The sequence below is a fragment of the Meles meles genome, chromosome 8 (assembly GCF_922984935.1).
Source record: "Meles meles chromosome 8, mMelMel3.1 paternal haplotype, whole genome shotgun sequence".
Classification (NCBI taxonomy): Eukaryota; Metazoa; Chordata; class Mammalia; order Carnivora; family Mustelidae; genus Meles; species Meles meles.
This window is the reverse complement of record NC_060073.1, coordinates 99938512-99965642: the sequence shown is the minus strand read 5'-3', so window position 1 is coordinate 99965642 and position 27131 is coordinate 99938512. Positions and strand designations below refer to the sequence as shown.

The 27131-nt window shown below is 38.9% G+C and overlaps 1 protein-coding gene and 1 pseudogene across 1 annotated transcript; both read right to left on the bottom strand.

Moving 5' to 3' along the window:
- Positions 1–5281: 5281 nt before the first annotated feature.
- On the bottom strand, positions 5282–6195 carry LOC123948829 (annotated as a pseudogene).
- A 7014-nt stretch (positions 6196–13209) lies between these two features.
- Positions 13210–14141, bottom strand: LOC123949057 (olfactory receptor 8B3-like). Its single transcript, XM_046016354.1, is given in 2 exon segments — positions 13210–13730; positions 13733–14141. Coding segments are annotated over 2 exon segments (930 nt in total).
- Between the last annotated feature and the right edge of the window lie 12990 nt (positions 14142–27131).

The window sequence follows — 27131 nt, the reverse complement described above, 5'->3', positions numbered from 1 at the left end:
CATTATTATAACTGAAGAGCTTACAATGACCACGCAGACCTAAGAACAGATTATTCTGTGTCCCAGGGCCCTCTCCGTGCTCCTAGTCCTCCCATTCTGTACCACGATACTGACACAATTATGCCCCAGCTTTTGTTCACAGCTTCGTCACTTAAGCGGGCCCTCATGGTGTTCCATGTCCAGCTAGAAGAAGGATGAAAAGAGCATGGAAATGATTATTATAGTCTATCCTTATGTGTTTTCATATATTGTGAAGACCATATAAAATATGAATATAGTCACACATTCTAAATTAGACAATAGAGCTTCCAAATGTAGTGGGAAAGATACTTTCCTCACCATTTTGCTTAGTTTAGCATGTTGCTTTTATTTGTATTCTGACTTTTTAGTCACTGAAACCATTTTCATGATTAACAGTTATTTAAAAGTATAGTATATTAATATTTGAATGGGTTAGTTTAACTTCATGTCAGAGATTTTCAACAGCCCCTTCCTTTGATACCACCAGCCATCCTACTCAGTGAAGAAGCTGAGAGTCTCTTCCTCTGAAAGTAAAACTTCACACTGAGTATGATTTTCATGTTTAAATGTTCATGTTTTGGACAATAAGCCCTGCAGATAAACCAACTATTTCACCTGCTGGTCAGCTAATAAGACAGTGGAATGTCCCAGTGCATGAGACAAAAGCCAGGTATGCCAGACTCAGGGGAAAATACCATATCTGTCTTCCAGCATGGACATCAGTTCAACAAAATCAATTTTAAGAAGAAATTTTGATCACAAGACTGATTTTAGAATCTATCTACTCTCTTGCATTAAGATCAGTTTGATATCTTTCTCTTTCTATGCCTTATTTATATTTGTGACATACACCCCAGTGCCACACGTTGCTAGGTACTCAGAGGTACAAAACACTGTGTGTGTGTGTGTGTGTGTGTGTGTGTGTGTGTCTGCAAGTGAATGTGCATGTGTGTGTTCAGTATATATGTGCTTGCATGTGTCTATGTGTGTTTCCAAGCAAATGTTAAAAGCTATAACTATTTCCTTTTCCTAGATTCAGCAAGTACTTCCTGCTCAGCCCTCTTCCTCTCAGGAGCTGGAACCAGGAACCATCTACCTGAAAGTGGGTTCCATATCATACAATCAATGTCTCATAAAATATAACTAGAACATTGTGTGTAGGTGTGTGTGTGTGTGTGTGTGTGTGTGTGCGTGTGTATGTGTGTTTAAGGAGGCAGTGTCAGGAGGCGTAGAGAATGAGGTTCAATAAATTTAGGGATTCAGCAATTAAAAGGACATGGAACTCAAAAGTCCCTGTACTTCTGCTTTTCATGACACCTGAACCACAGTGAACCTGATCATGGCTACTCTAAGCCTGGTCTGAGCAACACCAGCAGCTCATGTATAGAAAGTTTACATGAAACAAATTCAGAATGTAATGAACTTTGCTTCCAGTTCTAAAGTAGGAGGATCATCTTTTGTTATTCCTAAGAAAGCCAAGCCTTCACACTGATTCAGAGACTGTTCTGTCCTAGAACATAGGTATAGATAAATCCCATGACTTCCCTGCTTGATTCCTAGCTGTGAAAATTTCAATAGACTCATACTCCCTCTCATACCTTCTTTTATGGCCATTCACATAACTCAAAAAAGCAAAAACCATAAGGGATATTCTATGTTGTGTGTGTGACCCACCTGACTTGGTTCTCTGGCTTTTTTAAAAAAAAGTCCCTATACGTGCATAGTGTTTAAACTACTAATCAGAAAGCTGTCACCTAAGTTGCTTTTACAAAATCTTTGCAAATCTTAACTTTAATAAACTGTGTTTATCACTTTTATAACAATTTTAATGAACTTCCCCCCAAATAAGTTGAAAAGTGGAATTTAGTTCAAAAGGTAGTTTATCCTTTCTAAAATAAAAAATTGCCATTTCTGAAAGTCTTTCTGAAATTGAAGCAGATTGCATTTGAATTTTGAGGCTTCTTAAATGAAGGTTAGTGACCAGTGTTAACATATACTTTTAGGTACCTCAAATAGTGATAAAATATGAACAAAATGGATGCATCTTTGTACTGTCTGTAACAGTTCCTGAATATCAATATAAAACATTTAAATATTGACACACGTGTTTCAATAGGCAAAACAATTTCATCAAAAGAGAGAGTAAGTAAAAGGAAACAAACAAAAACTACCACCAAAACCAACTATTTATATAAATGGAACTTGTTAAATGAAAAGAAAGCATGTCGATACAGAGATTAGGGCATGTGGTGTCAGAGGTCATTTTTTTAAACTGAGTTCAGTTAGCCAACATATTCAGCCAACAACTCAACTGAGTTCAGGTAGCAAACATCATTAGTTTTGATGTAGTGTTCAGTGATTCACTAGTTGCATATAATACCCAGTGCTCATCAGATCACAAGCCTTCCTTAATGTCTATCATTTAAAACCATAAGTCAGTGACTGTATAGTGACAGACAACAACTACACTTCATGGTAAGGATTTGAGAATGTATGTAAATGTCAGATCACTACGTTTATGCATGAAGCTAACAGAATATTGTATGTCAACTACACTTCAATTTAAATAATTATTTTTAAAAAATGAATAAATAAACCATAGTCAGGGTTTTAGGGATACCAAACATCTAAAGCAAAAACAAGCCAACACACCAGTTATGCTAAATTGAACAATACCTAAATCTTGAGTGGAAATTAGAAAACAGGTAAAATAATAAATATTATTAAAGTTATCTTAGAAATATTTAAATTACCACCTGATTAAGGACTAAGGATTTATGAAGTAGTCATCTGTTTGTGTTTCCTCAAAATAAAAATAATCCAACATCCTATACCAGAAAAGAACTTGTCACAATTGGGTTTCATTAGCCAATTAAATAACGTGACTGGTGTTCTATAAAGTTCAGTTAAACAGCATCCATTTTTCCAAAGAAGACATACAGATGACTAACAGACACAGGAAAAGATGCTCAACATCACTCATCATTAGGGAAATACAAATCCAAACTACAATGAGCTATCACCTCACACCTGTCAGAATGGACAAAATCAACAACACAGGAAACACCGGATGTTGGTGAGGATGAGGATAGAGAAAAACCCTCTGACACTGTTGGTGAGAATGCAAACTGGTGCAGCTGCTGTGGAAAACAGTATGGAGGTTCCCCAAAAGGATAAAAGTAGAACTAACCCATTATCCAGCAATTGCACTACTAGATATTTACCTAGGACACAAAAATACTGATTCAAGGTATACATGCATATCGATGTTTACAGAAGCATTATCAACAACAGCCAAATTATGGAAAGAGCCAAGATATCCACTGAATGATGAAATGATAAAAGAAGATGTAGTATATATATCTCTATACATATACACATGTATACATATATAGGAATGTTAGCTATAAAAAAGAATGAAATCATCCCATTAGCAAAGATGTGCACAGAGCTAGAGAGTACTATGCTAAGTGACATAAGTCAGTCAGAGAAAGACAAATAGCATATGATTTCACACATATATGGAATTTAAAAAACAAAACAAACGAATGTGGGAGGCAAAAAGAGAGGCAAACCATAAAACAGATTCTTTTTTTTAAATTCTCAAATTTATGTATTTTATTTTTTCAGTGTTCCAAGATTCATTGTTTATGCACTACACCAAGTGCTCCATGCAATATAAAACAGATTCTTTTTTTTTTTCATTCAATCTTATCAACATTTTTTTTCCCATTTTATTTATTTTTTCAGCGTAACAGTATTCATTCTTTTTGCACAACACCCAGTGCTCCATGCAAAACGTGCCCTCCCCATTACCCACCACCTGTTCCCCCAACCTCCCACCCCTGACCCTTCAAAACCCTCAGGTTCTTTTTCAGAGTCCATAGTCTCTTATGGTTCGCCTCCCCTCCCCAATGTCCATAGCCCGCTCCCCCTCTCCCAATCCCACCTCCCCCCAGCAACCCCCAGTTTGTTTTGTGAGATTAAGAGTCATTTATGGATGGAACTAGAGCGTATCATGCTTAGTGAAATAAGTCAATCGGAGGAGAAGAATAAATAAAACAGATTCTTGACTAAAGACAACAAACAGGATGCTGGAGGGGAGGTGGGCAGGCGGATAGGTTAACTGAGAGATGGAGATTAAGGAGGGAACTGGCTGCGATGAGCACTGGGTGTTGGATGTCTGCGATAAATCATGAAATTCTACACCTGAAACTAATATGACACTGCATGTTAATTACCAGGAATCTACATAAAAACTTGAAACTAAAAATACATAAATAAATAAATTAGAGCAAAACAGACTACAAACAGTAGTTGATGTGATATCAGAAGGCTAAGAATTTAGACCAAACTCTTTATAAAGCTGTGTGACTTTAGGTAAATCTAACTACTCTGAGTTTTACTTACCCGGCCATACAATAAAAATATTTTTTAATGATCAGTGACGTGTTGGTTTGAGTGTACAAAGGTAAAAGAGAAAACTCTGCCAAAATGATGATCATTCATCATGTTGTAGTGGAAAAAATAATTTCAAAATGAAAATGGGAAAAAGGAAACAACATGTTTATTATGTAATGCTACTATTAAATTAGGAGAAGGAAATGAATAGTGTGTGTGTGGGGGGGGAATCCAAGGGGGAGATGAACCATGAGAGACTATGGACTCTGAGAAACAAACTGAGAGTTTTAGAGGGGAGGGGGGTTGGGGGATGGAGCAGCCTTGTTGTGGGCATTAAAGAGGGCATGTATTGCAAGGAGCACTGGGTGTTATACGCAAACAATGACTCTTGGAATGCATTATCAAACACTGATGATGTACTGTATGGTGGCTAACATAACACAATAAAAAATAAAGAGAACAAAAAGGTGAAGATATTCTGCTATTAGTGAGGAAAACAAAAAGACCTATTATATAGAGAATTAAAATAAATTGTGAGGGTGCCTGGCTCAGTGGGTTAAACCTCTGCCTTCAGCTCAGGTCATGATCCCAGAGTCCTGGGATCGAGCCCCACATTGGGCTCTCTGCTCAGCAGGGAACCTGCTTCCCCTCCTCTCTCTGCCTGCCTTTCTGCCTACTTGTGATCTCTGCCTGTCAAATACACAAATTAAATATTTAAAAAAATAAAATAAATTGTGAGACTCAAATGGCCTTTAACATATCAGGAAAAATTACTAAGAAGACTGCCACTAAAAGTATTTTATTTAAGAACACAGAATCCCCCCCATGTGTAACAAACTACAGAGACAGACACTGTTGATCAAAACTGTCTCTTACTGAAAGTTTTTCTCACAGCACATTTAATGTCTTTGTTTCTCAAGCTGTAAATGAAAGGGTTCATCAAGGGAACCACATTGGTATAAAAGACAGAGGAGATTTTCCCCTCATCCATAGACCAAGCAGATGATGGTTTAAGATACATAAATGCACCAGATCCAAAGAAGAGAGAAACAGCGATTATGTGGGGGCTTCACGTGCTGAAGGCTTTGGACCTGCCCTCAGTGGAGCTCATGCGCAGGATGCTGGACAGGATGAAACCATAAGAGACAAAGATTGTGACACTGGGCACAATCACATTGATGCCTGCCACAATCAAGACAACCAGCTCATTCACATAGGTGTTTGTACACGAGAGCTGCAGCAGAGGGAGGATGTCACAAAAATAATGGTTGATGGTGTTTGCATCACAGAAGGTCAGTCTCAGCATGCATCCTGTGTGAGCCATGGCACCCGAAAATGCCATCAAATATGAACCAAGCATAAGGATGGAGCATACTTTAGGGACATGGCAATACTATATAAGAGTGGGTCACAGATGGCCACATAGCGATCATAGGCCATTGATGTCAGCACATAACATTCAGAAACAACAAAAAAACTGAAAAAGTAAAGCTGGATCATGCATCCCCTGTAGGAGATAATATTCTTCTTTGATGTGAAGTTAATCAGCATTTTGGGTGTAAACACAGAAGAATAACAGAGGTCTATGAAGGACAAATTGAAGAGGAAAAAGTACATGGGGGTGTGCAAGTGTGAACTGAGCCCTATTAGAATTATCAAGCCCAAATTTCCCAACATAGTGACCATGTACATGACTAGAAACAGACAGAAGAGGGGGAGCTGGAGATCGGGAAGTTCTATGAGCCCCGCCAAGGAAGCTTTTCCACAAGCCATTCTCTCTAAGGGGATCTGTGAGCACAGAAAAATAGGGTTACATAAGGACACAACTCAGCTGTCCTTGCACGATCTTGTACTAAGGAGAGTATACACACTGGAAGTGCCTGAGACTCACCCAACCTAGACACATAGAATCTGTCTTTACCACTATCATGACCCTGAGGCACACTAATTAATTCTCCCTTTATTAAAGTCCTTATGAGCTAAATTTATCAAAGCACATCACAAATTTAGCCTGGAGAGGCAAGTTCATTGAAATTGGTCTCTGGAAACATGACTCCTGAAAAAATCAAGGGAGAAGGGAGAAGCTGGGACCAGAACAGAATCACCCTTCTCACCATTTCTTCATTCACTTGACCCTCTCCTTACCAGGAAAATTAGAGGTAGAATCCTTAGTAACCCCATGCTAGCCTCCAATGCAGATTAGGCTTGATGGAGTGAGAATTAAGAATACCCTTTGTTACCTAAATGAGGGACCAGGGTCTAGGGGTTGAGTTACTGCCCCATGTCGCAGAGTAAAAGCCATAAATCCAAAAGAGTGAGAATTCCATCCAGAGAGAGGGAGCTTACTGATGGAGATACTGCCTCTCCTGTGCACCTAATCTCTGAACATTTTCTTTTCTCCCCAAACACATTCTCTTGCCAGCTTCACTTGAATGTCAATACCGCACAAAATGGGAAAGAAAGTGGCATAGCTCAGACCTCTGAACTTCCATCTCAGAAGCAAGAATGTATTATTATAAATGGAATTCAGATACTCACTCAGCCTCCTTAGGTCAGAAAGCCTCAGAGTTCTCTTATCCTTGCTATTTATCCCTCTCCTGGGGTAATTTACCTTTACCCCTGTCCTGGAAAGGCAATTTTGGGCTCAGAGGCTTTGATTCTAAGAGGATTCAGCCTGACTGAAATTCAGATATAACCTTGAAATCCTTCTGATCGTACTTTCTGATTATGACTTTGAGTCCTCTTGAGAAGCAGAGAAAAATTAAGTCTTTGTTATTACCACATTTACTACTTGATTGGACATAGATTTAAAATGCGTTTAAGGATATAATGCACTTGGTTATAAACAGGGTAGAAGCTTGCTCAGCCTTTCCCTCAGGGAACAGATTTTATGTGTAAACAAATAAAGAGATTGTGTACCCTGGGCCATGACATGTCTAGTTCACTCATCTTCATTTCACTCTAGGGATTATACATCCCTAGATTCAAAGTAAAGTCCCTTCTTCCCCTTGCCTTCATCTCTGAATGGAAACCTACAGTGTTGTTTCATTCCTTCTTTGTTCACGTATCCTAAATGGGCTTTTTTTCTGTAAGGGTTCTGCCTCTAAGAAATAAGGACTCCTTATTTCTTAGTCTCAATTTTTTAAAGATTGCAATAACTCAGTTGTTCTCTCTCCTGGAATATCTCTAAAATAATTTGCAGTTCTGTATGTTCCTTCTCACGTTTATACTTTTAATCACCTACTGGAAATTTCTACCTGACAGGCTTATTAGCATTTTATGCAACACTTCAGTAACTGGGGTTATCAATTTCTTTTCATCATAGAAAAGATTAGGTGCAATGGAGGTGGAGGTTATGTGTATGAGCCCATCTTCCTACTTCCATGGTCACTCCCAATAATACCTTGGACAACTTAGTTAACTTCTGTGTCTCTGGTTCATTTTTGTATAATAAGGATGATAAAAATAGCATCTCTTTCATTGGTTTGTTCTGTTAATTAAATCTTTGTCTTATGTTTTTAAAGTTTTTATTTAAATTCCACTTAGTTAAACTACAGTGTAATATTAGTTTCAGGTTTACAATATAAGGATTCAACACTTCCATACAACACCTGGTGTTCAACATGCCAGGTGCACTCCTTCATCCCTATCACCTAATGCACCCATCTTTCCACCCACCTCCCCTCTAGGAACCATCAGTTTGTTCTCTATAGTTAAAAGTCTGTTTCTTGATTTGTCTCTTTCTCTCTCTTTATCTCTCTCTCTCTTTAATAATATCATTAGAACACTGCCTGGCATATAATGAGAGTCAATAAATGTCAGTGGTCATTATTTATACCCTTATGAATACATCATAATACTCATCAGACTTTTTTTCTCCCTTAATTCCTATGTTCTCCTATAAACTGTAAGTTCTATAAGGACAATCATCTCCTCTGTCGTGCTTAGTAATTTTCTCCTGTGGTTAAGATCAGTGCAGAGCATATAGAAGAATTTCAATAAATATTTCTGAAAATCTTGTTGTTATTTGGATGCAAATCTTCAGAAAATATTCCACATTCCTCACCTTCCAAGAAACAATGCCTATGACCATAGTGATTTCTGTCCTTGTCCCTCAGCCACCACACAGGCTCTTTGAGTTTAACTGAACTGTACTGCTAAACTCTAGCACTTTCCCACATAGTCCCTCTTATTCAGCCATGTGCACTGCTGCTAGAATAATCTTTGAAAGCAAAACTCTGTCCCTCCTCAGTTTAAGAACTTTCAGTGGTTTTCCATTACCCATTTGGCAATCCATATTTTGTAATAAAAGTGTAAGTCTCAAAATTATGATTAATTCTTGGATAAAATTAAAGAAGAAATTGCGTCAGAGTTCTACTTAGTAGGAAGACTTGAAAGAACTATTTTGATAACGTATTGTACACACATTAAGTGTTATACAAACTTCTGGCATTTTCACAAATAAAAGAAAAAATATTGGAGAATGTTTTTATTTCTAAGACCATAGGGTATAGTGAACAAAGATTATAGTCCATGGGAACCAAAGATAATACTTAAAATTTAAGTTTAAATCTGCACAAACTTACTATCTCCTCATGATAAATTACAGTTTCTCTCCTCAGTGTTTTCCAAAAGGGAATAAGAATTTCATGACAATGGTCATTTATTTAAGTAACATATTTTTTATTTAATATCCTGGGAAGGGAACCTTCAACCTGTGTTACTAGTTAGAAAGTTTCTAGCTTCAAGTTACAAAACGCTCAATTAAAAACCCGTTTTAAACAGGAGCTTGTTTCTCTTACCTAGCTTAAAACTAGATTATCCTAGGTTTGGTTCAGCAACTAATCATTCTCATCAAGAATTCAGTCTCTTCCATTTCCCCATCCTCATTTGTTGGCCTTCCTTCTCAGGCTTGGTACCTCATGGTCACGGAACAGTCATTATAGCTCCAGGAATGACATCTAAACACCAATATATCTAAAGAAGAAAGCAAGGAACAAGGCAAAAGAATTTTTTCACATATCTCCTTGTAGTATGAAATAAATCATCTCCAGATGCCAATAGACTATGTCCTTAATGGCTTTGCAGTCACATGGCTGTGCCACATGGCCCACACAGCTGCAAGGAAAACTGACAAAAATGAGAATCTCCCATTTTCAGCCTCTATCAAAGAAAAGGAAGTTTCTGTCATTAAGAATATTTGGAGGAGGGGCGCCTGGGTGGCTCAGTGGATTAAGCCGCTGCCTTCGGCTCAGGTCATGATCTCAGGGTCCTGAGATCGAGCCCCGCGTCGGGCTCTCTGCTCTGCAGGTAGCCTGATTCCTCCTCTCTCTGCCTGCCTCTCTGCCTACTTGTGATCTCTCTCTCTGTCAAATAAATAAAATAAAATATAAGAGGGTTTTGAAGGGTCAGGGGTGGGAGGTTGGGGGAACAGGTGGTGGGTAATGGGGAGGGCACGTTTTGCATGGAGCACTGGGTGTTGTGCAAAAAGAATGAATACTGTTACGCTGAAAAAATAAATAAAATGGAAAAAAAAATGAAAAATAAAATAAAATAAAATAAATCTTAAAAAAAAAAGAATATTTGGAGGAGTAATACCTATTGGATAGAGCATCCACACAATCTGCCATCTATGAAGAGTTTGTAAAAGGTATTTAGAACAGGGATTGTGCTTGTTTGTTTGTTTGTTTTTAAGATTTTATTTATTCATTTAACAGATAGAGATCACAAGTTGGCAGAGAGGCAGGCAGAGAGAGAGGAAGAAGCAGGCTCCCTGCTGAGCAGAGAGCCCGATGTTGGGCTCCGTCCCAGGACCCCAGGATCATTACCCGAGCCGGAGGCAGAGGCTTTAACCCACTGAGCCACCCAGGGGCTAGGATTGTATTTTTCAGTTTAAATATAGAATATAATTGTTCTTTTAAAAGTAAATTCACTGTTTTAAGCTTTAAATCAACCCAATTGACTCAAGGTAGTCAAATCATGTTGTAAATGTATTTGTGTATAGTTGTGTTTGTGTGCCGATAAGTAAACTCATATAAGTATATATTTACACATACCCTACTTATATATATGTGGTGAAGAGAGGAGGAACATCATTCTGTAACATGCGAGGGTCCTATTAGTAAAAAAGCATCAGACACTGCATGTTTCAAACTGCATAAAATAGTGTCTCCAAGCAGAAAACAAGAACTCATGCTATCATATGTGTGTGTGTCTATGTGTGTGTGTTTGTGTGTAACTACTTTTTCATGGCAACTCCTAAAAGAGAGATGGAACAGATTGCCAGGCACTAAGTATCTGATGGATCAAAATTAAGATTATACCTTTTGAAATTTTAATTGTAGGTTTCCTTGAAGTGTCTTCTTAGTTTTCCATCTCTTATTTAGAATCTTCCCAATATATTGTATAATATATTCCTTCTGCCCTTCCCCCTCCCGCACTAGTACTCCTGTATGCGCTCTGTCTCTGCCAGAGACTAAAAAGATTTTTTCTAAATACTCACCTTAAACATCATCTTCTCAATGACTTAGGACCCATGTCCAATTTACCTTTGCATTCTCAATATTTTCTTGAAAGATTTTATTTATTTATTTGATAGAGAGATCACAAGTAGGCAGAGAGGCAGGCAGAGGAGGGTGGAGGAGGCAGGCTCCTTGCCAAGCAGAGAGCCAGATGTGAGACTCGATATCAGGACCCTGAAACCGGAACCCAAGCCAAAGACAGAGGTTCAACCCACTGAGCCACCCAGGTGCTCCTGCATTCTCAATATTTAACACATTCCTTCACATAGGAGTTTTCTCCTCTTTGGATTGCTCCTTCTTACATGCCAGGTAGCTGGGATGTGGCTACTATGAGGAAATCTCTTAAAATGCAAGTTTAATTTGACTAACTCTAAAATATTCTATTTGAAGTATCTACTTAAGAACTATTTAAACATTTTTATTTTAAAATGAGAGTAAATTTATGGTCATAAAACCGGTTGGGTTCCTGGAGGAACACAACACATCACCTTCTTCATTTCCTACTAAGGGAGGCTGGCACTTCACTATTAATTTTCTTTTCATTCCCTGTTCAATTTTCCATTCACTTTGATGAAGTATTTGTAGCCTATTCTACCTCAGGAAATTAATTTAAAAAAAAAGAATTCTAAATGTAGACACAGATCAAGCCTTAGAGTTCTCAACTAATGTTTTGACAACAGGTCTAAGTCAAAATTAAGTAGAGGAAAAGAGTGAAATGAAGCAATGACCTAAATATGGAAACTCGGTTTATTAACAAAAAAAAACGAATATAGTTAAATTTAGTGGTGTTTAAGTAAAACCAAATACAAAAGCCATGTTTTCAATTTTTTCATTGTATAGCTGCTAAATGTTTACTACTGCTTATCTGTTTGAATAAAGTCATATATTCTGAATAAGGAGAAAACTCCTTTTAATCTCATGAATCATTAAGGAAGGCATGTGATTGTATGAGGACCGGGTATAGCATGCAAGTGATAAATTATTGAACACTACATTTGAAACTAATGATGTACTATATGTTGGCTAATTGAGTTTAAATAAAAAATATAAATAAATGAAGAAATAATAAATAACTCTCCGTATCTCAGTACTAAAAAAGAAGGAACAACATTTTTGTTTCCCTAAACAAACAAACAAAAAAATGTAATACCCAGCATGAGGGAAATTCACCCGTCATCCTGGAACAATGTAGAAACAATCTTCAAACTAGAAATGTTTTCACATAGTCCTTGTTTATTGAAACAAAATAATAAAGTAGAAGCAAAGCATATCATAAAGAGCTATAGACATGAAACCAGAAGACTAAGAGGATACTCTAGACCTTTGTGCAGCTGTGTGACTTTGGGTGAATCATTAACTATTCTGATCTTCACTTTCCCATCCATAAAGTAAATACGTTTTGTGAATCGGCTATGAGCTACTTTGACTGTCTAAAAATAAAACCAACTCTTTGCCAAAAGAAGCCTCCTACAAAATGATTGCAGATGCAAAATAGATTAAAAATAATAGTCTTTACTAAAACTTCTATTTCTACCACTTAAAAAATGATATATTCTTGGGGCACCTAGGTGGCGCAGGTGATTAAGTGTCGAATCTTGGTTTTGGCTCAGATTGTGATCTCAGGGTCCTCATCTGAGTCATGAGATTGGTCTCCATGCTCAGCACAGAGTCTGCTTGGAATTCTCTCCTCTCTCTCTTCCGTGCTCCTTGTAAAGTAAATAAATTAAAAAAGAAAACAAACAGATATATTCTTGCCAATCAGAGCAAAGAAACAGGAGTAGACACATACTATCACACTATCTGATTTGTGCTTCTAAGAGCAAGTGTCAGATAAGAACAAGCCCAATGCTACAGTGTCAACTCTGTTGTTGCTCAGTTCAATAATTTAGAGACTATTCATCTTTTTCCAGTGGAAAAAGAAGTTCAAAATGAAAAAAATTTTAAACTTCTTTTTCCATTGGAAAAAGAAGTTCAAAATGAAAAAAATTTTAAACTCAGATAATACATTCCTGTTGATAAACAGGAAAAAAGTAAAGGTATCGTGCAAATGATGAAAAGAAAAAAGACAGTAAATTACAGAGAGGAGACTAAAATATCTTTGACCATGTTCAGAAAAAAATAGGCAAAAGAAGGCTACCCCTGAAAATATTTTCTTGAAACACATAAAATTTCCCTGCTGAAAAAAAAAAAAAAAACCAAAACCAAAAACCAAAAATCAATCGAACAAACAAAAAACCTCGCTACAGCTGAGAGACATTCTTTCCTATTAAAACTGTCTCCTACTCAGAATTTTCCTAAGGGCAAGTTTAATATCTTTCTTTCTCAAGCTGTAAATGAAGGGGTTCATCAAGGGAACTGTGTTAGTGTAAAAGATAGAAGAAATTTTCCTCTCATCCATAAACCCAGCAGAAGATGGTTTAAGATACATAAAGTCACAGGAGCCAAAGAAGAGAGAAATAGCAATTATGTGGTAGCTACATGTGCTAAAGGCTTTGGACCTGCCCTCAGTGGAGCTCATGCGCACGATGCTGGACAGGATGAAACCATAAGAGACAAAAATGGTGACACTGGGCACAATCACATTGATGCCCACCACAATGAAAACCTCCAGCTCATTCACATAGGTGCTGGTGCAGGAGAGCTGGAGCAGAGGGAGAATGTCACACAAATAATGGTTGATGGTGTTTGCATCACAGAAGGTCAGTCTCAGCATGCATCCTGTGTGAGCCATGGCACCCGAAAATGCCATCAAATATGAACCAAGCATAAGGATGGAACATACTTTAGGGACATGGCAATATTATATAAGAGTGGGTTACAGATGGCCACAAAGCGATCATAGGCCATTGATGTCAGCACATAACATTCAGAAACAACAAAAAAACTGAAAAAGTAAAGCTGGGTCATGCATCCCCTGTAGGAGATAATATTCTTCTTTGATGTGAAGTTAATCAGCATTTTGGGTGTAAACACAGAAGAATAACAGAGGTCTATGAAGGACAAATTGAAGAGGAAAAAGTACATGGGGGTGTGCAGGTGAGAACTGAGCCCTATTAGAATTATCAAGCCCAAATTTCCCAACACAGTGACCACGTACATGACTAGAAACAGACAGAAGAGGGGGAGCTGGAGATCTGGAAGGTCTCTGAGCCCTGCCAGAATGAATTCAGTCACAAAGGAAGCATTTTCAGGAGCCATTCTTCTCTAGGGGATCTGTGAGCATAGAAGGATAAAGTTAGAAAAACCCAGATTTTTCCACCATATCTTTTCTCCCAGGTGTGGTGTATGCACAGGGAAGATAAAACATTAGCCCAATCTGGATGCACAAACTTCTTTTCCATTATCATAATATTGAGTGACTCAGACTTCCCCTTATTGGACTCTGTAAGTGAAGTAACAAAGAACTTCAAAACAGCCTACAGAGTAAAGGGAAATACTGCCAAATGTAAACAACTGTTGGGGAAAAAATAAATAAATAAGGCAGAAGTTTGCACCAGGACAGAACTATTTTTCTCTCCTCAATCATTTTCATTCATTTGAGCCCTCTCTTCAGCAATAAAACTACAAGCTGAGACCTGGAGCTGGCTTCTAATGCAGATTGGACTTGGTGTGGTGGAAACCAAGTAGATTGTTTCTTTTTTTTTTTTAAGATTTTATTTATTTATTTGACAGACAGATCACAAGTAGGCAGAGAGGCAAGCAGAGAGAGAGAGGAGAAAGCAGGCTTCCTGCTGAGCAGAGAGCCCGATGTGGGGCTCCATCCCAGGACCCTGGAATCATGACCTGAGCCGAAGGCAGAGGCTTTAGCCCACTGAGCCACCCAGGCGTCCCAAGTAGATTGTTTCAAATCCAAAACTAAGGGACCAGTCTACAGGAAGTTATTGTTCCATGTCACAGAATCAAAGTCACAAATCTGGAGTAGCAAGAGTTTTCCCACGAGAGGAACTTAATGACCAACAGAATGCATTCTTTGACCATTGCCTAAAATATCTCTAAACACTCCTGGCTCCTGACAGATTTTTCTCAATTTCACTTCAGACTCAGGACTGCAAAACTGGGGAAAGTGACATACCTTTGATCCTCAGACTTCCATCGCTAAAAAGGAGCACATGAATAACAATGAAATTTACAAGTTCACCCAACCTAAGCCAGAAAACTTTGGTGCTTCCTTATCATTGTTATTACTCCCATTGTCATGGAAGGGCAATTTCAGACTGTGAGATTTGGTTCCTTTAACTCAAAGAAAATGCAGCCAACACTTAATTGCTGATACAGGCTAGAAAATCTTTTAGAACTGTAGAGTTCTAATTGTAATCTAATTTCTGATTAGGACTTTGAGTTCCCTCAAACAGTAGACAAAATCAGTCTTTACTATTATCATTTTTGCCTCTTGTAAGTTACAGAAGATTTAATGTGAGTGTGATTATATAATGTACTTGGTTGTAAACAAGGCAGAATCTTGCTCCATGTCTTCCCCAAGGGAAATTTCTAAGTGTAATCAGAAACTGTGGGGATTCTGTAAACACCCTGGACCATAATCTGTCTTCAGTTCCTTAGGGAGTCAACAATTTGATCAACTTTTCCCTTCCCTGGAGGCATCATACCTCACCTCAAGGAATAGCCAAGACCCATTTCCCACTCTGCAAAACAGTGGAAGCGGAAGCATTAATCTCTATTTTTCTACATGACACACTAATTCAAAAACAATTTGTATACTGATTCCCCTTATAAGAAATCTAGAAACTGGCTAAGATGTTGGGGCACCCGTGCATGCATGAAACCAGACATGTGGAAGCTCTTAGGAAAATTCAAGATAGCCTCTTGTCATAGTACCTATGTTGGCATAGCACATGTGATTGGGACACAAATCCCCCAGTTCCTAGCTACTCCCTGGAAAAGGAAAGAGGTGTACCATACATCCAAAGCCTCTTGTTTAGAAGCTACCCATAAGACTGTATGTCTCAGAAAGGTGAGGGGACATGGAACGTGGCATAGTTTAGCCGCACAAGGTGAGAGAGAACAGAGAGTGCAGTTTGGGTTGGAAATCATAATAGTTACCTGCCCACCACACACACATCCCACTGACTCAGCACACAGCTATCAGTAGAAAACTCTTCTCCTCCAATCATGTATCTAATGACCCAACTTATTACAGAGCTGCCTGAGGAATTGGCTTCAGTATTGCTTGTTTTGTTTTAGGGTGCTGATGGAACCTGACATACTCCAGAAGAAATGAAGCAAAAAGGATAAAGGAAAGTCGGATGGAATGACAAGAAAATTAAGAGGCTCCCACCATCTGCCAGGTTTACTTGTGGGTCTTCTCTAGTGCAAGTCTAGTCCATGAAGATTAGGACAGGTAGACATTTTGTCTAATGTCCAGACACAGCCCAGGGAGTCTCAATATTTCCCCAAATGGACAATATAAATCTCCACAAACTGTCCCTAATGAAAGGAAATATATCATTTACCTGACATAGAATTCAAAATAGCTGTTATAATAAGGTTCACTGCAGTCAGAGAATAATGCATAGAAAAAATTGAGAATATCAAACAAGAGACAGAAACCTCTAAAGAATACCAAGCAGAAGGCATGTGGCTGAAGAACAGAATAACCAAACTGGAAAAATTACCAGAGTGTTTAAACAGCAGAGTAGATGACTCCAAAGAAAGGACCATAGAATTTTTTAAAACTTCATTTGAAATTACTCATCAAAGTAGCAAAAGGAAGAATGAAAAATAGTAAAGAAAATAAGAGAATTATTGGACAATGTCAGGTGGACCAATGTATACATTATAGGGATCCCCAAAGAAGAGATGGGAAATGACCTGAAAGATTTCTCAAAGGAAAAATGGCTTAAAAATCCCCAAATCTGTAGAAGGAAATGAACATTCAGATCAGGAAGCAAAAACAATCCCCACCCCCACCCCCGCAAAAGAAAAAAAAAAAAAAACTTCAAAGAAATCCACACAAAGACACATTATGATCAAATTACTGGAAAGCAAAGTAAAGACAAAGGGAACTTTCAAGGAGCAAGAAACATGCAATTTATCCCATACAATGAAACCCCTATAAGAACATCACTGGATTTTTCAGCAGAATTTAATGGATTTCAACAGAAATCTTGCAGATCAGAAGAGAGTGGGATGATCTATTCAAGATACTGAACAACAAAAAAAAGGGGGGTCCACTAAGAATACTATAAATACCAAAAGGAGAAGAGAGAACATTTTTTTCTCACATGAAAAAAAAAGCTGGAGAAGTTCATCGCCACTATCCCTGCCTCATAAGAACTGTTGAAAAGAAAGGACACTAAATAATATCATGTTACCTTAAGAAAGTCTAAAATAAATTCATAAAGGTAAACACATATAACAGTACAGAATGTTGCATTATAAAAGTGGTGGGTAAATTTCTTTTAATTTTGATATGAAAGTTAAAAGATAAAAGTATTAAAAGTAGCTATAAGGGGGAGTCAAGATGGCGGGGAAGTAGGAGGAGGCACCATTTTGACCTGTACCCTAAAGTGAGCTGATTACCTACCAAAGAACTCCGACCACCCATGAAATCAGCCTGAGATCAGAATTACACATGTCTGGATCTCTACAGGAGCAGAAGAAGCCAGTGGCAGGTAAAGCTGACTGGGAGCATCAGACTGATATCGGAAGATAAACAAAAGGGGGAGGGAGCCACCAGAGGTGACCGATTGGAAAGTAACACCCCAACACGAGAGTGCTCTGCATCTGGGGACCAGCAGTAACTTGGAGTCTGGTTGAAAGCACTCAAAAAACAAAGAGCAAAGGATCGCGGGGCGGGTGGGGGGAGGAATAGTGGGAATCTGGGCGGTTAGGGACAGGGACCTAAGTCCCCGGACCCAGGACAGCCTCCCCTGGTGCTGAGCCAGAGAGTGCGGCGGAGAAATCAGGTCTCCGTCCCTGAGCGGCCAGTGCACCAGAGCTGCCAGCGCGCCCGAGAACAAGTGGGGTCAGGCTCCTGTGAGGGGCTGGGAGCCTGGCCAGACAGCAATCCTGAAAGAAGCACGTCCCACACCCTCCCTTGGGAGAGGTGCTCAAAGGTGCTAGCCTGGAGCTCTGGCATCGGGAAAAACCAGACATTCCCAGCCCAGGACAGGGGGAAAATCTCAGTGTGAAATCTCTGCTTGGAACCTCTCTGGCAGTCTGGAGCTGCCTAGACAGCCGCCTGTGCCCTGGTATTGGGTACAACGAGGAGCTCCTGCATCCCCAGGGACCTTGATTCAGAATTGACTCTGCCAGCAGCTCTGCAGAACATTCTGAGGCTTCTCTCTGCGAGGGAGGTCGGGGTGCAATTTGCTCTCCTCTAAAACTCCAAAAACCATCACAAGCTGTCAAGGCGAGAGAAAACAGATGAAAGAACATAAAAACCCCCAGAGAACAAAAGGCTGAAAAAAAACAGTTTCCTCAGAGCCCACCCCCTTGAGGGGAGCGGGAGGACCTAACTCAGGGAACATCATTGTCTGAAAACCCACGTGGCAGGCCCCTCCCCCAGAAAACCAACCAGGAAGGAAGAAAAAAAAAAAGACTACAAGAGAACAACCACCACTACTTCATAAATACAAATTTTATTTTTAACTCTTTACCAATATTCTGGTTCTTCTTTTTTTAATACATACAGATAATTTTTTAACCTATTTACCATCACACTGAGATGTCCAGTACATAAAATTCTTTAATAACATTCTAACCTGAACTTTTGGATACATACACCCGTGTTTTTCTTTTGCTTTTCTATTTTTTAAATTCTTTTTTTAATTTTAACTTAGTTTAGTCTAGTTTATTCTTTTTTAATTTTTATTTTCCACTATACATATAGAGTTAAACTTCAAGGTAATCCCCTTTCCACAATCAATGCTACCCCTATAGGCAAACCAGTTTCTAATCCCCCTGTAACTTAGGAAAGTTGAGTCCCTTAAAAAAAACATCAAGATACCTTCAGGAAGAATCAAAATAACCTTCCTCACCCATACTGAGAATTTATAACCACTCTCCCAATTGTTCCTTCTGCCAGTGTTTCTGTGAATTTGTGATTGTCCTGATAATATATAAATCTTATACTTGGGGTTCTTTCTGATGAGGTTCTTCCCTTTTTTTGCTTATATATATATTTTTTTCTCTTGTCATATACTTTTATCAGTCTTTTTGTTTGTCTGTTTTTGTTTATATACTTCACAAATCTTACCTTGGGGCCCATTTGGGGTGAGCCTTCTCTTTTTTTTTTTTTTTTTTCTTTTTTTTTTCCATTTTATTTATTTTTTCAGCGTAACAGTATTCATTCTTTTTGCACAACACCCAGTGCTCCATGCAAAACGTGCCCTCCCCATTACCCACCACCTGTTCCCCCAACCTCCCACCCCTGACCCTTCAAAACCCTCAGGTTGTTTTTCAGAGTCCATAGTCTCTTATGGTTCGCCTCCCCTTCCAAATTTTTTTTTTTAATAAACATATAATGTATTTTTATCCCAAGGGGTACAGGTCTGTGAATCGCCAGGTTTACACACTTCACAGCACTCACGATAGCACTTTTTTATCTTCCCTTCTTTTCAATTCTCTCTCTCTCTCGTTTTTTTTTCCTTTTTTCTTTCCCCCCCCTTTTTTTTCTTTCTTCTTCTCTATTTCTTTTTCTTTTCTGTTTTCTCTCATTTGGGTGGGGAACCCTGATTGCACAGAAGCGTTCCAGGGTGCACATTGACTGCACCACAATCGATAAGTCCAGCTGCATCTGTTTAGTCATCTCTTACCAAAATGACTAGGAGGAGGAATACCCAACAGAAGAAAAGTACAGAGAATGGACCTTCTGCAACAGAGCTAATGGCTATCGACGTAGAAAATATGTCAGAAAAGGAATTCAGACTAACAATTATCCAGGCAATAGCTAGGTTGGAGAAAGCCATGGATGACCAAACAGAACTGATTAGGGCAGAACTGAAAGCCACCAGGGATGATGTTCACAATGTTAGGGCAAAACTGAAAGCCACCAGGGATGAGGTTCAAAATGCTCTCAATGAGTTCCAATCTAATCTAAATTCTCTAAAAGGTAGGGTAACTGAGACAGAAGATAGAATTAGTGATCTGGAGGACAAACAGATAGAGAGAAAGGATCAGGAGGAAGCCTGGAACAAACAGCTCAGAAGCCACGAAAACAGAATCAGGGAAATAAAATGCCATGAAACGTTCCAACGTCAGAATTATTGGAATCCCTGAAGAGGAGGAAAAAGAAAGAAGTCTAGAAGATATAGTGGAAGAAGTTGTCTATGAAAATTTTCCCAATCTCACGAATGGAAACAACGTTCATGTACTAGAGGCAGAGAGATTTGCTCCCAAGATTTTAAAAAGATATTATTCATTTATTTGTCAGAGAGAAAGGGGAAGAGAGAGTGAGGGAGCACAGGCAGACAGAGTGGCAGGCAGAGGCAGGGGGAGAAGCAGGCTCCCTGCAGAGCAAGGAGCCTGATGTGGGACTCGATCCCAGGATGCTGGGATCATGACCTGAGCTGAAGGCAGCCGCTTAACCAACTGAGCCACCCAGGCGTCCCTGTCTTTCCATTTCTTTATGTTGTTTTGAATTTCTTTCATAAGTGTTCTATAGTTTTCTTTTACCTCTTTGGTTAGGTTTATTCGTAGGTATCTTATAGTGTTTGGTGCTATTGTAAGTGGGATCAGTTCCTTGATTTCTGTTTCTGTTGCTTCATTATTGGTGTATAGAAATGTAATAGATTTCTCTACATTGATTTTGTATCCTGCAACTTTACTTGAATTTTCTATCCCTTCTTGCAATTTGCTAGTGGAGTCTCTTGGGCTTTCTATATAGTGTCATGTCATGTGCAAATAGTGTTTACCTTCTTCCTTGCAAATTTGGATGCTTTTTATTTCCTTTGTTGTCCAATTACTGAGGCTATCACTTCCGGTATTATGTTAAATATTAATGATGAGAGTGGCCATTGCTCCCTTGTTACTGACTATGTTAGGGTCCGTGATCAAAGGAACGAGACTGACACAAAGCGAAAATCAAGCAAAGCTTTATTTTGCGCCATGCAACAGAAACAAATCTGACCGGTAGGTGCCCAAGCCCTGTGCATTAGAAATCAAACTGACCAGTAGGTGCCTGAGTCCCATGCATTAGAAATCAAACTGACCGGTAGGTGCCTGAGTCTTGCTGGGGGCCACTGCCTCCTTGCCCTGGGGTCCCTCCTGGAGGCTCCCTGCCTCATCCTCACTGTACCACAAGCTGCTCCCGGGTGCAAGGCTGCTCCTGACGAGGCCACTCCCAACTGTCTAGTGACAGCGCCGCAGCGCGGGCGGAGAGGCCACTCGTGGTGGCGCTGCTGCTCCAGGCCAGCGAGGCTGCTGTAGATGAGGCTGCTCCCCAGGACGTGGCCACTGGCGATGAGGCCGCTGGTGATGAGGCCGCTCCGGTGGGGGCCGCTCCCCCAGACGAGGCTGCTGCAGATGAGGCCGCGCCTGGGGTGTGGCTGCTCCTGAGGAGGCTGCTCCCCGGGGCGCCTAGTGATAGCATCGCTGCTTGGGGCGCCAAGGCTCCCAGCAATGCCGCTCCTGATGATGAAAACGGCGCTGTCACTCTCCACAACCCCTCACTTCCACTACCCTAAGGGCTCCCAATGGCTCCTACTACCGGCTACCCTAACTCCTCCTGCTACTATCCCCCCCCCTTTGCAGCCTCACAGACCAGCCTTTATAGAGGTGGTTGATCCTGGCACACACACAAGTGGCCAGTGGAATTGCAACTCACCTCAGTAAATTTATGCATGCCCCAAAGATTGGCCATCTCCTCTAGCTGGCCTGGCCCGCCCCTACAACTGAGGATATAGTTGAGGATGATATTACCTGTGGGTTTTCATATATGGCTTTTACTATGTTGAGGAATGTTTCCTCTACCGCTGATTGGTTGAGGATTTTATCATGAATGGATGTTGTACTCTGTGAAATGCTTTTTCTGCCTATAATGATAGGATCATATGGTTTTCATCCTTTAATTTATTAGTGTGGTATATCCCATTGATTGATTTGTGAATATGCAGCCACCTTGCATCCCAGGAGTAAATCACACTTTATTATGGTGAATGATTCTTTTAATGTAGTGTTGGATTCAATTTGCTGGTATTTAACTGAGATTTTTTCATCTGTGTTCATCAAGAATATAGGCCTGTAGTTCTTTATTTTAGTGGGGTCTTTGTGATTTTGGTATCAGGGTAATGCTGATCTCGTAGAATAAATTTAGAAGTTTTTCTTCCATTTTTATTTGTGGAATAGCTTGAGGAAAACAGGTATTAACTCTTCTCTTTCTTTCTTCTTTTTCCTTTCCTCTTTCAGTTCAATCAAGCAAGTTATGGTACAGGATTAGTTTTTAATATAATGTTCAATGATTCATCAGTTGAGTACAGCACCCAGTGCTCATCACAACACATGCTCTCTTTAATGCCCATCACCCATTTTCCCTATCCCCTTTCCAGAACCGTTGGTTTATTTCCTGGAGTCAGAAGTCTCATATGATTTGTCTCCCTCTGTGATTTCTTCGAATACAGTTCCCTCCCTTCCCTTATGGTCCTCTGCGCTATTCTGTAAGTTCCACATATGAGTGAAACCATGTGATAATTGTGTTTCTCTGGTTGACTTATTTCACTTAACATAATACCCTTCAATTCCATCCATGTCGATGTAAATGATAGATATTCTTTAAATATTTGGTAGTATTCCCCTGTGAGACTATCTGCCCCTTGACTTTGTTTCTTGGGAGGTATTTGATTACAGATTCAATTTCTTTGCTGGTTATTTGTCTGTTCATGTTCTCTATTTCTTTCTGTTTCAGAGTTGTTATTTTATATGTGTTTAAGACTTTATCCTTTTATTCCAGGTTATCCAGTTTGTTGGCATATAGTTTTCATATTGTTCTCTTATACCTCTTTGTATTTCTGTGGTGTTGGCTGTTATTTCTCCTCTCTCATTTGTGATTCTATTTATTTGGCCCCATTCTCTTTTCTTTTTTGATAAGTTTGGGTAGGCGTTTATCAATTTTGTTGATTTCAACAATGACTTCCTGCTTTTCTTGATTTGTTGTATTATTTTGTAGTTTCTATATCATTTATTTCTATCTAATCTTTATTATTTCCCTTCTTCTTCTTTATTTAGGCTGAACTTGTTGCTCTTTTTCTAGATCCTTTAAGTGTAAGGTTATGTTGTTTATTTAGATTTTTCTTGCTTCTTAAGGTAGGTTTATATTGCTATAGATTTCCCTCTTCTGACTTCTTTTGCTGAATCCCAAAGGTTTCAGACCACTATGTTTTCATTTTCATTGTTTCATGCTTTTTATTTTAATTTCTTCTTTAATTTAATGGTTGATTCATTCATTATTTTGTAGCATGTTGTTTAATCTCTATATATTTGTGGTCTTCCCAAATTTTTTTTTCCAAATTTTTTCTTATGAATGATTTCAAGGTTTACAGTGTTGTGATTAGAAAATATGCATGGTAAAAAAAATGCATGGTATGATCTCAATCTAAGTGTACTTGTTGAGGCCTGATTTGTGACCTGTATGTGATCTATTCTGGAGAATGACCCATACGCACTTGAAAGGAATGTATATTCTGATCCTTTAGAGTGAAATGTTCTGAATATATCGGTTAAGTCCATCTGGTCTAGTGTGTCATTGAAAGCAACTGTTTCCTTGTTGATTTTCTGCTTAGATGATGTGTCTACTGATATAAATGGGATATTAAAGTCACCTACTATTTTCAATGAGTTCCCTTATGTTTGTTATTAATTGTTTGATATATTTTGGTGCTCTCATGGGGGGGTATACATATTTACAGTTGTTAGATCTTCTTGTTGGATAGTCCTCCTAATTATTGTATCATACCCATCTTCATCTTATGTTATAGTCTTTGGTTTAAAATCTAGTTTGTCTGATAAACGTATTGCTTCTCTGGCTTACTTTTGATACCCATTTGCATGGTAAATATTTCTCCATTCCCTCACTTTCAATCTGCAGGTGTCTTTAGGTGTAAAATTAGTCTCTTGTCGGCAACATATAGATGTGTCTTGTATTTTATCCATTCTGATACCCTATGTGTTTTGATTGGAGCATTCAGTCCATTTACATTCTGAGTAATTGTTGATATGAATTTAGTGCCATTTTATTACTTGGTTTGTCATTGTTTCTGGATATTTTCTCTGTTCCCTTTTTGTCTTTGTCACTTTTGGTCTGTATTTACTGAAGAGTCTCCTTTACTATTTCTTGCAGGGCTAGTTTAGTGGTTGTGAACTCATTTAGTTTTTGTGTGTTTGGGAAACTCTTTATCTCTCCTTCTATTATAAATGACAGCCTTGCTGGATAACATCTTCTTGCCTATGAATTTTCCCTTTGAGCACATTGAATAGTATCATGCCACTTTTTTCTGTCTTACCAAGTTTCTCTTGGCAGATCTGCTGCTAATCCTATTTGACCTCCCTTGTAACTAGGGACTTATTTTTGTCTTGCTGCTTTTATATTTTTCTTTTCTCTTTTTTTATTAAGTTTTAAAAAATTTTTATAAACATATAATGTATTTTAATCCCCAGGGGTACAGGTCTGTGAATTGCCAGGTTCACACACTTCACAGCACTCACCATAGCACATACCCTCTCCAATGTCCATAACCACACCACCCTGTCCTGACACCCCTCCCCCTAGCAATCCTCCGTATGTTTTGTGAGATTAAGAGTCACTTATGGTTTGTCTCCCTCCAAATCCCATCTTGTTTCATTTATTCTTTTCCTACCCCCCAAACCCCCCACTTGCATCTCCACTTCCTCATATCAGGGTTATCATATGATAGTTGTCATTCTCCAATTGACTTATATCGCTAAGCGCAATACCCTCTAGTTCCATCCACATCATCACAAATGGCAAGATTTCATTTCTTTTGATGGCTGCATAGTATTCCACTGCATATATATACCACTTCTTCTTTATCCATTCATCTGTTGATGGACATCTAGGTTCTTTCCATCATTTGGCTATTGTGGACATTGCTGCTATAAACATTCGGGTGCACGTGCTCCTTCGGATCACTACGTTTGTATCTTTAGGGTAAATACCCAGTCGTGCAATTGCTGGGTCATAGGGTAGCTCTATTTTCAACTTTTTGAGGAACCTCCATGCTGTTTTCCAGAGTGGTTGCACCAGCTTGCATTCCCACCAACAGTGTAGGAGGGTTCCCCTTTCTCCGCCTCCTCGCCAGCATCTGTCATTTCCTGACTCATTAATTTTAACCATTCTGTCTGGTGTGAGGTGGTATCTCATTGTGGTTTTGATTTGTATTTCCCTGATGCCAAGAGATGTGGTGCATTTTTTCATATGTCTGTTGGCCATCTGTATGTCTTCTTTGCAGAAATGTCTGTTCATGTCCTCTGCCCATTTCTTTTTTTTTAAGATTATTTATTTATTTATTTAACACAGAGAGATCACTGGTAGACAGAGAGGCAGGCACAGAGAGAGAGAGGGAAGCAGGCTCCCTGCTGAGCAGAGAGCCTGATGTGGGACTCGATCCCAGGACACCGAGATCATGACCTGAGCTGAAGGCAGTGGCTTAACCCACTGAGGCACCCAGGCGCCCCTCTGCCCATTTCTTGATTGGATTATTTGTTCTTCTGGTGTTGAGTTTGCTAAGCTCTTTATAGATTTTGGATACTAGCCCTTTATCTGATATGTCATTTGCAATATAATTTTCGTTTTTGTTGTTGTTTGATAAAATCTTTTCTTAAAGAACTTCTTTAGGCATTACTTTGACAATTGTTTGATCATATTAATTTGGGAATATTGAAAAATGGATATATTTAGGCATAGGGAAAAGACTGCTTCAATCACCAGAGGTATCATGGAACATAATGATTGAATCAGAACCAGATATCACAGTCCTACTTAAGTTTTGAGATGATTCATCAGGAAATTTTTGTTGAGTTCCAGGATATAGGGTTAGAGCCTTTTATATCTCACCTGCCTAAATAAGAATAATTCCTGGAAATTATTATAGGAATGGGGTCTGAAGGGAGAAGTGCGTTTGGATCAGTTAAGAAAAATTGAGAGTGGATAAGTAGTTGACTATATATATAAAATTACACACACACACATTTCGGTTTTTTTGTGGGTTCTTTCTTCCTTTAAATAGGTCACAGTATTGGGAAGTTGCCATGATTTGTGAATTTTTCAGCCTTTTTTGTTTGTTTGTTTGTTTGAATATGCTTTCTGGCTTTTTCTGTCTCCTAGTGGGGTTTCTTAAATGCATATATTGATCGCCTTGGTCGTTTTCAATAAGTTCCTCAGACTGTCTTCATTATTTTGCCCTTCTGACTGGATACTTTTAGTGACCTTTAATCAAATTCAGGGATCCCTTTGTTTGTTTGATCTCATTTGCTCTTGAACCCATGCTGAATGTTTTCATTTCAGCTGTTGTTTTCCTCAGCCTCATGATTTCTATTTAAGACTTTTTTAAAGAATCTGTTTATTTATTTATTTGAAAGAGAAAGAGAACACAAATGGTGGGGAGAAGCAGAGGGAGAATCAGACTCTCTGCTGAGTGGGGAGCCAGATGCAGGGTGGATCTCAGGACCTTGACATCACAATCTGAGCTGAAAGCAGACACTTAACCAACTGAGCCACTCATGTGCACTGTTTAATAGTCTTTTAAGTTTTCTAACACTGTGCTGAAATTTTTCTATGTTTTTTTTTATTGTTTCTGACTCCAGTGAGCATCTTTATGGCAGTTATTTTGAATTCTCAGTCTGGTAAATCACATACTTCCAATTCATTAGTGTCTGTTTGTGGAAATTTCTCTTGTTCCTTTTTGAAAAGAATTTCAACTTGTCTCCATTTTCACTGACTCTCTGAATTGGTGTCTTCACATTTGACAAATCAGTCCTCTGTCCTAGTATTCATGGTCTTGTCTTGGACTCAAGAATGTTCTTAGTTGCCCCCCACCACACCCAGGCATTCATTGTATTTGGAGTTGCATCTGTTTTCTAAACAAGTGAGACTGAGCCAGTTCCTCAGGGAACTCACAGATAAGTTATGTTATTATATGTGTGGTGCACATTTTCCCCTCACCTTAATGAAGCTGTAGAAAAAGGGTTTTCAATGGCTTACTCTATCCTGAGCCTGGG